Source organism: Lithobates pipiens, unplaced genomic scaffold, assembly GCF_037356315.1.
Source record: "Lithobates pipiens isolate NorthernLeopardFrog02 unplaced genomic scaffold, aLitPip1_a1.2 Scaffold_13, whole genome shotgun sequence".
NCBI classification, from domain to species: domain Eukaryota; kingdom Metazoa; phylum Chordata; class Amphibia; order Anura; family Ranidae; genus Lithobates; species Lithobates pipiens.
The window spans coordinates 505,910,850-505,923,299 of record NW_027507718.1 but is presented as its reverse complement, the minus strand read 5'-3'; the positions used below and the strand labels follow the sequence as shown (position 1 = coordinate 505,923,299).

Here is a 12,450-nt window from a genome sequence, read left to right as displayed (position 1 = left end):
AGAGGGATGGATGGTGTTGGGTCGGAGGTGGGGATATATTATGGAGAGGGATGGATGGTGCTGGGCGGAGGTGGGGATATATTGTGGAGAGGCATGGATGGTGCTGGGCAGAGGTGGGGATATATTGTGGAGAGGGGTGGATGGTGCTGGGTCGGAGGTGGGGATATATCATAGAGAGGGATGAATGGTGCTGGGCGGAGGTGGGGATATATTGTGGAGAGGGATGGATGGTGCTGGGCAGAGCTGGGGATATATTGTGGAGAGGGGTGGATGGTGCTGGATCTGAGGTGGGGGATATATTATGGAGAGGGATGGATGGTGCTGGGTCGGAGGTTGGGATACATTATGGAGAGGGATGGATGGTGCTGGGTCGGAGGTTGGGATATATTATGGAGAGGGATGGATGGATGGTGCTGGGTTGGAGGTTGGGATATATTATGGAGAGGGATGGATGGTGCTGGGTCGGAGGTGGGGATATATTATGGAGAGGGATGGATGGTGCTGGGTCGGAGGCTGGGATATATTATGGAGAGGGATGGATGGTGCTGGGCGGAGGTGGGGATATATTATGGATAGGGATGGATGGTTCCGGGGCGGAGGTGGTGATATATTGTGGAGAAGGGTGGATGGTGCTGGATCTGAGGTGGGGATATATTATGGAGAAGAATGGATGGTGCTGGGTCGCAGGTGGGGATAGTGTTAAAATAAAAATGGGTGCACCGAAGGACTCAGTGGGGTGGCCAATGGGTGGGCCCTGGCGAATATTGGGGGTCAGGCCCCCGGGGGGGCAGGCTTGAAGCTGTTTAAGGGGCCCAAAAATGTCTGATGGCTGCCCTGCTCCTCCCCAGCAGGAATATTACACCAATACTCGCCCCCAGCAGGAATATTACACCCATACTCCCCCCCAGCAGGAATATTACACCCATACCCCCCCCAGCAGGAATATTACACCCATACTCCCCCCCCCAGCAGGAATATTACACCCATACTCCCCCCCAACAGGAGTATTACACCCATACTCCCCCCCCCCCAGCAGGAATATTACACCCATACTCCCCCCAGCAGGAATATTACACCCATACTCCCCCCAGTAGTATCGCGCAGTTGCTGCAGATGTATTGGCTGCACATCCATGATGGGAATCTTCCTCCACATTCCAAAGGTGCTCAATTGGATTGAGATCTGGTGACTGTGGTGGCCATTGGCATACAGTGACCTCATTGTCATGTTCAAGAAACCAGTGGTGAGATGATTGGAGCTTTGTGACATGGTGCATTATCCTGCTGGAAGGAGCCATCAATAGATGGGTACATAAAGTAGTCATAAAGGGGTAGTACAGCTGTATATAATAGGATTTTAAATACCCCTCCCATAAGCACAAATTCTATAACTCATCTTAAAAAAGATAAAAAATCTTTATTTTGACCACTAAAACATTGATTTTAAAAGCATATATTTTTCCTATATACACACTTGTACATTACTATCCTTAATTGGTATCCATCAAATGAGTATGGCCCATGGTGGTTAAGGCTGAAAAAACCAAGAAGTAATGTCGACGTGTTTCACAGGGTTACCGCTTCATCAGGACCTTCAGTCTCTTACATATGCATAAAAGGATCAACAAAATTCTAAAAGGTTGACAAACAGCACTGGGGCATCAGATGTGTAAATTCTAATGACCATTAAAGCGGTTGTATAACCCCCCCAAAAATTTTTTTCTACACCTGTAAGGCAAAAGGCATAATGAGCTAGCATCCACTGCATACTAGCTCATTATGAAATACTTACCTTAGAATGAGGCATTGGTAACTCACCTGGTCCACACCGATGGAGCTGACATGTTGCCTCGGCGTGTCTTCCGGGTATCGCGGCTCCAACGCTGTGAGTGGCTGGAGCCGAGATGTCGTCACTCCTGCGCATGTGCGTGGGAGACTTCTTTCCGGCAAAGTCCGGCATCTGCTTTCAGGAGATATTCTTTTTACCTACAGCTAAGCCTTATTATGTAGGTAAAAGTTGTAAAATTTACTATACAACCACTTTAAGCGATAGACTGGCAAAAGGTGGTCAAGGTGTACTTATGATAAAAGACCCAGCATGTGTTAAATTTACCCTGTAGGATTTAGCAGGAAAAACAGCAAGATATCCAAGCCTGATATGCCAAATCCTGACCCTGTCATCTCGATGTCGCAGCTGAAATCGAGATTCATGAGACCAGGCAACGTTTTTCCAATCTTCTATTGTCCAATTTTGGTGAGCCTGTGTGAATTGTAGCCTCAGTTTCCTGTTCTTAGCTGACAATAGTGGCACCCCGTGTGGTCTTCTGCTGCTGTAGCCCATCTGCTTCAATGTTCAGTGTTTTGTACTTTCAGAAATGGTATTCTGCATACCTTGGGTGTAACGAGAGGTTATATGAGTTACTGTTGCCTTTCTGTCATCTGGAACCAGTCTGCCCATTCTCCTCTGACATCAACAAGGCATTTCCTCCACACAACTGCCACTCACTGGATATTTTCTCTTTTTCGGGATCATTCTCTGTAAGCCCTGAGAGATGGTTGTGCATGAAAATCCCAGTAGATTGTCAGTTTTTTAAATACTCAGACCAGCCCGTCTGGCACCAACAACAATGCCATGTTCAAAGTCACTTAAATCCCTTTTCTTCCCCATTCTGATGCTCGTGTTGAACTTCAGCAAGTCATCTTCACCACATCTAGATGCCAAAATGCATTGAGTTGCTGCCATGTGACAGCCATGTAACAGTTTTAAGCTACTCGTAGGTAAATATTACCGACATGCTTGTTTCTATCTGTCTGAATCTTAATCATAGCAACATTGGTAGTTTGTATCAAGAATTAACTAGTCATTTGGTAATGATAATCTCTAATGTTTCTTCTGCTGTCACTGCTGATAAATGATAGAAACCAGTGATAAAACGTGTTCACTTGTATTAGGTGTGTCAGTTTCAGCTCCATCTGATGTCACTCGAAAAGCAATATACCCCTCCTGAAGTCCTGATACTACAGAAGTACACAAACTACCTTTATTATCAGCCTAAGGCTGGCCACAGACAGAGCTAATTCCTTTTCTGCAACCAGGGATGGGGGAAGCCATCCCTGCGGGGAGAACACCAGCCGATATACCAGATGCTAGCAATAATCACATGTCATATCTGACAGGATGGATCTACCAACGTTGATTGATCGATCAACTTGGCTGCGTTCAGTCTGCCCATACATGGTTCGAACCGTCTATGGCTGGCTTAACTTCAAGAACAGGGGTCTCCAAACTTTCTAAACAAAGGGCCAGTTTACTGTCCTCCAGACTTTAGGGGGGCTGGACTATGATCATTGGGAGTAGAAAATGCCCCAACATCAGTTGGAACTAACAATGCCCCATCTTTGGTGTCAGCCAGAGGAATTGTGCCCCATCATTTGTGTCATTAAGTGGAATTGTGCCTCATCATTGTTATCATTTAGCCCCATTGTTGGTGCCATTGGCAGGAACTGTGCCCCATTGTTGGTGTTATTGGTAGGAATAGTTCCCCATTATTGGTATCATTGAGAGGATTTGTGCCCCTTTGTTGGTATCATAGGTAGGAATTGTGCCCCATCTTTGACTTCGGGAGGAATTGTGCCCCATTGTTTGTTTTAATTGGGAGGAATGGTGCCCCATCATTGGTGTCACTGTGCCCTAATTGTTGGTGTCATTGGCAGGAACTGTGCCCCATCGTTGGTGCCATTGGTAGGAATAGTGCCCCATTGTTGGTATCATTCAGAGGAATTGTGCCCCATTTTTTGGTGTCATAGGTAGGAATTGTGCCCCATTGTTTTTGTGATTGTGAGGAATAGTGCCCCATCATTTGTGTCGTTGGGAGGAATAGTGCCCCATCATTGGGGTATTTAGGAGGAACAGTGTCCCATTGTTGGTATCATTGGGAGAAATTGTACCCCGTCATTGGTGTCATTGGGAGGAATTGTACCCCATCATTGGTGTCACTGAGAGGAATTGTACCCCATCATTGGTGTCATTGGGAGGAATTGTACCCCATCATCAGTGTCATTGGGAGGAATTGTACCCCATCATTGGTGTCAATGGGAGGAATTGTACCCCATCATTGGTGTCATTGGGAGGAATTGTACCCCATCATTGGTGTCATTGGGAGGAATTGTACCCCATCATCAGTGTCATTGGGAGGAATTGTACCCCATCATTGGTGTCAATGGGAGGAATTGTACCCCATCATTGGTGTCATTGGGAGGAATTGTACCCCATCATTGGTGTCATTGGGAGGAATTGTACCCCATCATCAGTGTCATTGGGAGGAATTGTACCCCATCATTGGTGTCAATGGGAGGAATTGTACCCCATCATTGGTGTCATTGGGAGGAATTGTACCCCATCATTGGTGTCATTCGGAGGAATTGTACCCCGTCATTTGGAGGAATTGTACCTCATCATTGGTGTCATTGGGAGGAATTGTACCCCATTATTGGTGTCAGTGAAGGAAACAGTCCCTCAAGGGCTGGATAAAAACAAGTAACGAGCCGCACCCAGCCCTAGCACCACAGTTTGGAGACCACTGTCCTAGACCTTAAAAGCGAACTCCATTTAAAAAAAAAAATGACACAAATAAATAAATGAAGTAGCCCAGCATTTCGTAAACTGCTTTCCCTGCAATACTTAATGTCTCCAGTGCGCTCTGTTGCCAAACCTTCACCTTACCACCAATCCTCGTCCCGGCTGAATTCAGCTCACTTCCTGTAGGCCCAGGCTATAATGGACACACCTCCTGGGGGTTCCTCATCACACCGGCCTCGGCCCGCAGTAGAAAATCAAAAAGAGCATCACTGATGTCAAAACATCTCTTGAGCATTGAAGACATTTTGTTTCATTATTTACATAAATTTGTTTAGTTAAATTTTTTTAAATTAATTTTCAAACTTAATTTTGTTTATTCAAATCGATTAGAATTTTCTAAATTCGATTGAATTGAACTCAATTAAACCAAATGCGGAAAATCTGAATGAATTCGAATTCCATTGGAATTCGACTCAAATTGAATTTGAACTCGAATTTATTCTATCCAAAATTCAAATTTTGGAAGATGGTTATATTCTTTCTATTCCATTCTATTCTATTGTTTTTTCTATTTTTTACTATTCTATTCTTTTCTATTATATTCTGTTATTTTCTATTCTATTCGAATAAGAATTTTACTCAACTCTAAATTAGAATTTTGGAAACCAGTTATATTGTTATATTCTATTTTATTCTTTTCTATTCAAATTTATTCTACTCAAAATTAGAATTTTCGGAAGATGGTTATATTCTTTCTACTCTATTGGGTTTTTTTTTCTATTAAAATGCTAGTCTATTCAAGTCAGTTCTATTCTTTTATTTTCTATTCAAATTTATTCTACTCAAAATTGAATTTTCGGAAGATAGTTATTTTCTTTCTATTGATTCTATTGTTTTTTTCTATTAAAATGCTAGTATATTCTAGTCAACTCTATTCTTTTATTTTCTATTCAAATTTATTCTACTCAAAATTTGAATTTTCGGAAGATGGTTATTTTCTTTCTATTCCAGTGTTTCTCAACTACAGTCCTCAAGGCGCCCCAACAGGTCATGTTTTTAGACTTTCCATTATTTTGCATAGGTGATTTGATCAGTTTCACCGCCTTAGTAATTACCACGGCCGTTTTATCTAAGGGAAATCCTAAAAACGTGACCTGTTGGGGCGCATTGAGGACTGGAGTTGAGAAACATTGTTATATTCTATTGTTTTTTTTTTCTATTAAAATGCTTGTCTATTCTAGTCAGTTCTATTCTTTTATTTTCTATTCAAATTTATTCTACTCAAAATTGAAATTTCGGAAGATGGTTATTTTCTTTCTATTAAATCTATTGTTTTTTTTTCTATTAAAATGCTAGTATATTCTAGTCAATTCTATTCTTTTATTTTCTATTCAAATTTATTCTACTCAAAATTGAAATTTCGGAAGATGGTTATTTTCTTTCTATTGATTCTATTGTTTTTTTTTCTATTAAAATGCTAGTCTATTCTAGTCAGTTCTATTCTTTTTCTTCTATTCTATTCTATTTGAATTCGAAATATTAGATTTAATTTTGGGAAATGGTTATATTCATTCTATTCTATTCTTTTATTTTCTATTCTATTTTATTCAAATTTGAAGCAACATTTTTATTGTTAACTTACAAGGTAAATGTATTTTTGAAATATATATATATATATATATATATATATATATATATATTTTTTTTTTTTTTATTTTGTTGGACTGACTGACTAGAAAAATGTATGAGAACTGTACAACAAAAGCAGAAAATGTATTTGTTACATAAATGAATGCTTTTTATAGAACATAAATCAAATAAACACTTTCTTATACATAGAAAGACCTGTATTATTATTGTTATTATGAAGTGGAAGACAGGGATACCCACAACTATTCTATAAAACACAGATTTTAAATGAATAATGGAACACTGGTGAGCAGGTTACATGCCCCACGTCACATTCTCCTTATTAATATTTACGGTGAATAATAATTAGTAGGTTATTATAGTATCATTATCCCTTCTGCTTGTGCATTGTGGAGCCATCTTCTCTATGTTAACAGAAGTCATTAAGTATGGAGACGAGAAAATGCATCGCTATAGGTAAAAAAAAAAGAGAAATAAGAATCAGTGCTTTTGTAAACCAAAAGTAACTGAAGCCTAAAAGTCCAGAATAAATTTTAGCAGCAACAGTATGCAATTATTTATTTATATTAGGGCTGTGGAAATTAAAGATTAATTCCGGGTCTTCAGAGAGTTCTGTCAGAGATCCGGTGACGTCACGGACATCGACGTCACCGGACTCCTCCCCCCTTCCCCATGTGCCTCCGTATGCTAACGAAGGGGAGGAGTCTGGTGACGTTGAAGTTTTGGTTGAACGTAATGCGTACGGGGGAGGAGCTACGCATGACGTCACAGGCCTACGGAACTAACACGATTGTCGGGTTTACATGCTGTGTTTTTGTCATCTTTATGTGAGTAGTTTGTGTTTGAACACAAACATTTCATCTTATTCTTAAGCGGTGAGCACTTAGATCTTTTCTTTCTACCCATGACCTGGCGTCCTTGCTGAGATCTAAGGAGACGTAAGACAAGTTTATGGTCCGTGTTAACCCTTTTGATACCTGCTTGCATGGCCACCTGTTCGCACAGGGGTCCATGCCATAAGGTGAGAGTGATTAGTTAGACCGGAGGTGGAGGGATTGTCGCACTACACTATCACACACTGGGAAAAAAATGACTTACGTCAGTGCTACAGTTTGAACTTAAAGAGGGATTCCACCCAAAAAAAAAATATTAAAAGCCAGCAGCTATAAATACTACAGCTGCTGACTTTTAATAAATGGACACTCACCTGTCCCGGGTTCCAGCGATGCCGGCAGCTGAGGCCGATCGATCGATCGGCCCTCGGCTGCTGCCGCCACCATTCCAGGTGAGGGAATCAGGAAGTGAAACGAATCGGCTTCACTTCCCGGTTCCCTACTGCGCATACGCGAGCCGCGCCGCGCAATAGGAAATCTCCACGCTGTCACTGGGACCCGTGTGTGTCCCAGCAGACAGCGCGGCAGGGCAGGAAGTGGCGTAGACTCCCGTGGGAGTCTATGCCCGGAAGTGGGTGAAAATACCTGTCTTTGACAGGTATCTCCACCCCCCTCCCCCCTGAAAGGTGTCAATTGTGACACCGGAGGGGGGGGGGGATCCGATCAGCGGAGGTTCCACTTTAGGGTGGAATCCCACTTTAAAAAGTATTTTTGTTTACTGTGAAGTTAAGTCATGGATTGTGGAAACGAGCTAGTGTCGGGTGATCGTATATAGTGTATACCACATTTACCACTGACTAATGCAGAGTTGCAGTGCAAGGAGATCAGCTAAAAGTAGTTGGATCTGTATGTGCGTTATAATTAATCAAAATTAATCGATTAATCGATTTAAAAAGAAAACAATCGAACACGAAAATTTTAATCAGTAACAGCCCTAATTTATATCTCTATAGAAGCTGAGTGTCTGCCATGCACAGCTGCAGTGGCGGAACCACCGCCATAGTGACCCGTGTGTGGGGGGGGGGTTGCCTAACACTGGAGAGTGCAATCTGGTGCAGCTCCGCATAGAAACCAATCGGCTTTTCCATTGTCAAAGTAACCCCACAACAGTAAAATCTGTATATGCAGCATAGCATGGTTATTATACTTAATACTGTGGAACTTAAGGGGTTAATCCTCTGCATTGTGTTTATCCTGTATGCATAGATCCTCCCTGCAATGTGTATCTTGGGAAGGCCCGCTAACACAGGCAGAGTAACAGACCTGCACATGCTCAGTTGTGTCTTTGCCCTTGTACACATGGTCGGACATTCCGACCACAAAATCCGTCGGATTTTTTCCGGTGGATTTTGTCCAAAACTTGTGTTGCATACACACGGTCGGACAAAGTTGTCAGAAAATCATATCGTTCGGAACGTGATGACGTTCGTTCGTTACGACGGGACTACGTTCAGGCTAGTGGCCAATAGCTTTGGTCTCGTAATTTGATCTGAGCATGCGTGGCACTTTGTCCGATCGGAATTCTCTACAAACGATCGGACAAAGTCTGATCGGATCATGTTGTTGGAAAATGTTATATCCAGCTCTCAAACTGTGTGTGTGTGTGTGTGTGTGTTTGGGGGGGGGGAGCTGAAGTTAGAAGCTGAGTGTCTGCCATGCACAGCTGCAGTGGCGGGAACTTCCGCCATAGTGACCTGTTACCAAGATAAAGATGGCTGCATTCAGCATAAAGGCCCTTTTTTCTGTATTGCTGTCTGCCTAGTTCTATTTTTTGTCCAAGGATTCTGACAATCTGCTATTACATTTGCCTAAGGGTGTCCTGTGCCCTACCCCTCTCTCCCCTATTCCTGTTAAGAGAAATAAAACTCTTTGTTCATTCGCTGTAGAAGTTCATTCGCTGTAGATCTGAGGAGGACATGCAAGGTCAAAAAAAGAAAAACAGCATTTTTGCTTGCACATGATTGGATGACAGAAATCAGCAGAGCTTCCCCTCTGATTTACTGTGACTGCACTTCCAAGTGCACTTGCAGTACACATGTAGTGCACAGTGGATTTGCCTTTAGTAAATCATCCCCGGTGTCCTTTCTGCAATAAAATACACTCAGCCTAGGTTCACACTGATTGTGGGAATGAAATTGTGCGAGTTCAACTGAACTCGCATGATTTCATATCCGCATGTTAGTCCCGACCTTTGGGGTGATTTCAGAGACATCTGTGCAAGTTCCTGCACAGATGTCAATGGAAATTTCACCCTGAAATCGCCAAAAGGTATTCGGACGCTGCCTCTGTTGGCAATTGCCGTTGTTTTGGCATGTGATTTAACATATCAAATCGCATCAATGTGAACTAGGACTCCCCTCTCTATTCGTATCGTCCCCTTGCATGAAAACTGACCTGCACATTCGCAGCAGATAAAGATGGCGGAAAACCGGCACACAGAAGATAAACGAGACCATTGGAGGAAAGGTAAGTAGTTCTGCTGCCTTTATTTCCACTTTAAATTCTCCCATCCTCGGCCGCAAATACTTATCTTTTCTTCCCGCCGGTGCTGCTCTGTTCAGCAGCCGTAAGTGCGGAAAAGACCTTGTATAAACTCTGAGTCAATTCAGCTAGGGCTTACACAGGGCTGTAGACTCTAGGGCCACATGTGACAACACTGGGCCAATCACCAGCACTGTTATAAAGGGGTGAATCACATGCTCCATACCCAGAGAGTGATTTCTCTACAGCTGGAAGAGTGGCCGGCAACAAAGGAAAAGTGTGCATTTGCTGCTGGAAAGACACCATTAACCCGGAAGATTTTACCCCCTTCCTGACCAGAGCACTTTTTGCGATCTGGCACTGTGTCGCTTTAACTGACAATTGCACGGTCCTGCGACATTGCACCCAAAACAAAATTGATGTCCTTTTTTTCTCACAAATAGAGCTTTGTTTTGGTGGTATTTGATCACCTCTGCGGTTTTTATTTTTTTGCGCTATATACAAAAAAATAAAAAATAAAAGGGCGACAATTAAAAAATAAATATATATATATATATATATATATATATATAGTGCCTTGCGAAAGTATTCGGCCCCCTTGAACTTTTCAACCTTTTGCCACATTTGCCACATTTCAGGCTTCAAACATAAAGATATAAAATTTTTATTTTTTGTGAAGAATCACCAACAAGTGGGACACAATTGTGAAGTGGAACAAAATCTATTGGATTTTTGAAACTTTTTTAACTAATAAAAAAATGAAAAGTGGGGCGTGCAAAATTATTCGGCCCCCTTGCGTTAATACTTTGTAGAGCCACCTGTTGCTGTGATTACAGCTGCAAGTCGCTTGGGGTATGTCTCTATCAGTTTTGCACATCGAGAAATTTTTGCCCATTCTTCCTTGCAAAACAGCTCGAGCTCAGTGAGGTTGGATGGAGAGCGTTTGTGAACAGCAGTTTTCAGCTCTTTCCACAGATTCTCGATTGGATTCAGGTCTGGACTTTGACTTGGCCATTCTAACACCTGGATACGTTTATTTGTGAACCATTCCTTTGTAGATTTTGCTGTATGTTTGGGATCATTGTCTTGTTGGAAGATAAATCTCCATCCCAGTTTCAGGTCTTTTGCAGACTCCAACAGGTTTTCATCCAGAATGGTCCTGTATTTGGCTGCATCCATCTTCCCCTCAATTTTAACCATCTTCCCTGTCCCTGCTGAAGAAAAGCAGGCCCAAACCATGATGCTGCCACCACCATGTTTGACAGTGGGGATGGTGTGTTGAGGGTGATGAGCTGTGTTGCTTTTACGCCAAACATCGTTTTGCATTGTGGGCAAAAAGTTTGATTTTGGTTTCATCTGACCACAGCACCTTCTTCCACATGTTTGGTGTGTCTCCCAGGTGGCTTGTGGCAAACTTTAGACGAGACTTTTTATGGATATCTTTGAGAAATGGCTTTCTTCTTGTCACTCTTCCATAAAGGCCAGATTTGTGCAGTGTACGACTGATTGTTGTCCTATGGACAGACTCTCCCACCTCAGCTGTAGTTCTCTGCAGTTCATCCAGAGTGATCATGGGCCTCTTGGCTGCATCTCTGATCAGTCTTCTCCTTGTCTGAGCTGAAAGTTTAGAGGGACGGCCAGGTCTTGGTAGATTTGCAGTGGTCTGATACTCCTTCCATTTCAAAATGATCGCTTGCACAGTGCTCCTTGGGATGTTTAAAGCTTGGAAAATGTTTTTGTATCCAAATCCGGCTTTAAACTTCTCCACAACAGTATTACGGACCTGCCTGGTGTGTTCCTTGGTCTTCATGATGCTCTCTGCGCTTTCAACAGAACCCTGAGACTATCACAGAGCAGGTGCATTTATACAGAGACTTGATTACACACAGGTGGATTCTATTTATCACCATCAGTCATTTAGGACAACATTGGATCATTCAGAGATCCTCGCTGAACTTCTGGAGTGAGTTTCTGCACTGAAAGTAAAGGGGCTGAATAATTTTGCACGCACCACTTTTCAGTTTTTTATTTGCTAAAAAAGTTTAAAATATCCAATAGATTTTGTTTCACTTCACAATTGTGTCCCACTTGTTGGTGATTCTTCACAAAAAATTAAAATTTTATATCTTTATGTTTGAAGCCTGAAATGTGGCAAAAGGTTGAAAAGTTCAAGGGGGCCGAATACTTTTGCAAGGCACTGAAAACAATTTTCTTCAGTTTAGGCTGATATGTATTCTTCTACATATTTTTGGTAGAAAAAAAAAAAAGAAATCGCAATAAGCATATATTGATTGGTTTGCGCAAAAGTTATAGCGTCCACAAAATAGGCGATAGTTATGGCATTTTTTATTATGGCATTTTTATTATTAATTTATTTTTTATTAGTAATGGCAGCGATTATTATTTTCTGCAGTCCAAAAGCTGCATGACTTATGTAGCAAGGTGGCTAAGAACTGTTAAGCTGTGTACACACGACCGGACTTTCCGTTGGACAATCCGATCGTGTGTGGGCTAGTCCGACCATTTTTTTATTAAAAAAATCTGACGGACCTAGAAATAGAACATGTTTCAAATCTGAGGGACTAAAAATCTGAAAAACCGTTCATCTGTGTGCTGGTCCGATGGACCAAATACGAAGCAAGGGCAGCTATTGGCTACTGGCTACTGAACTTCCTTGTTTAGTCCCGTTTACATCATCACGTTCAAAACGAACGGACTTTCGAAACAGACTTAGTCCGGTCGTGTGTGGCCAAGTCCGTTCGTTCAGAAGGTCCGTTGGACCTCTGCCGAAAGTCCGTCTGGAAGACCGTTGGACCTAGTCCGTCTAAAAGTCCGGTTGTGTGTACGC

General features: G+C 42.2%; 1 protein-coding gene across 1 annotated transcript in view; it reads right to left on the bottom strand.

Annotated features, from left to right (window-relative positions):
* Window positions 1–6,354: 6,354 nt before the first annotated feature.
* The window catches only part of LOC143975571 (attractin-like), a gene marked incomplete in the record, with an annotated part of 173,878 nt that continues 167,782 nt past the window's right edge, over window positions 6,355–12,450 (bottom strand). Inside the window, 1 exon segment of the mRNA XM_077478034.1 lies at window positions 6,355–6,678. Within this exon segment, the coding sequence (XP_077334160.1) occupies window positions 6,651–6,678 (28 nt within the window).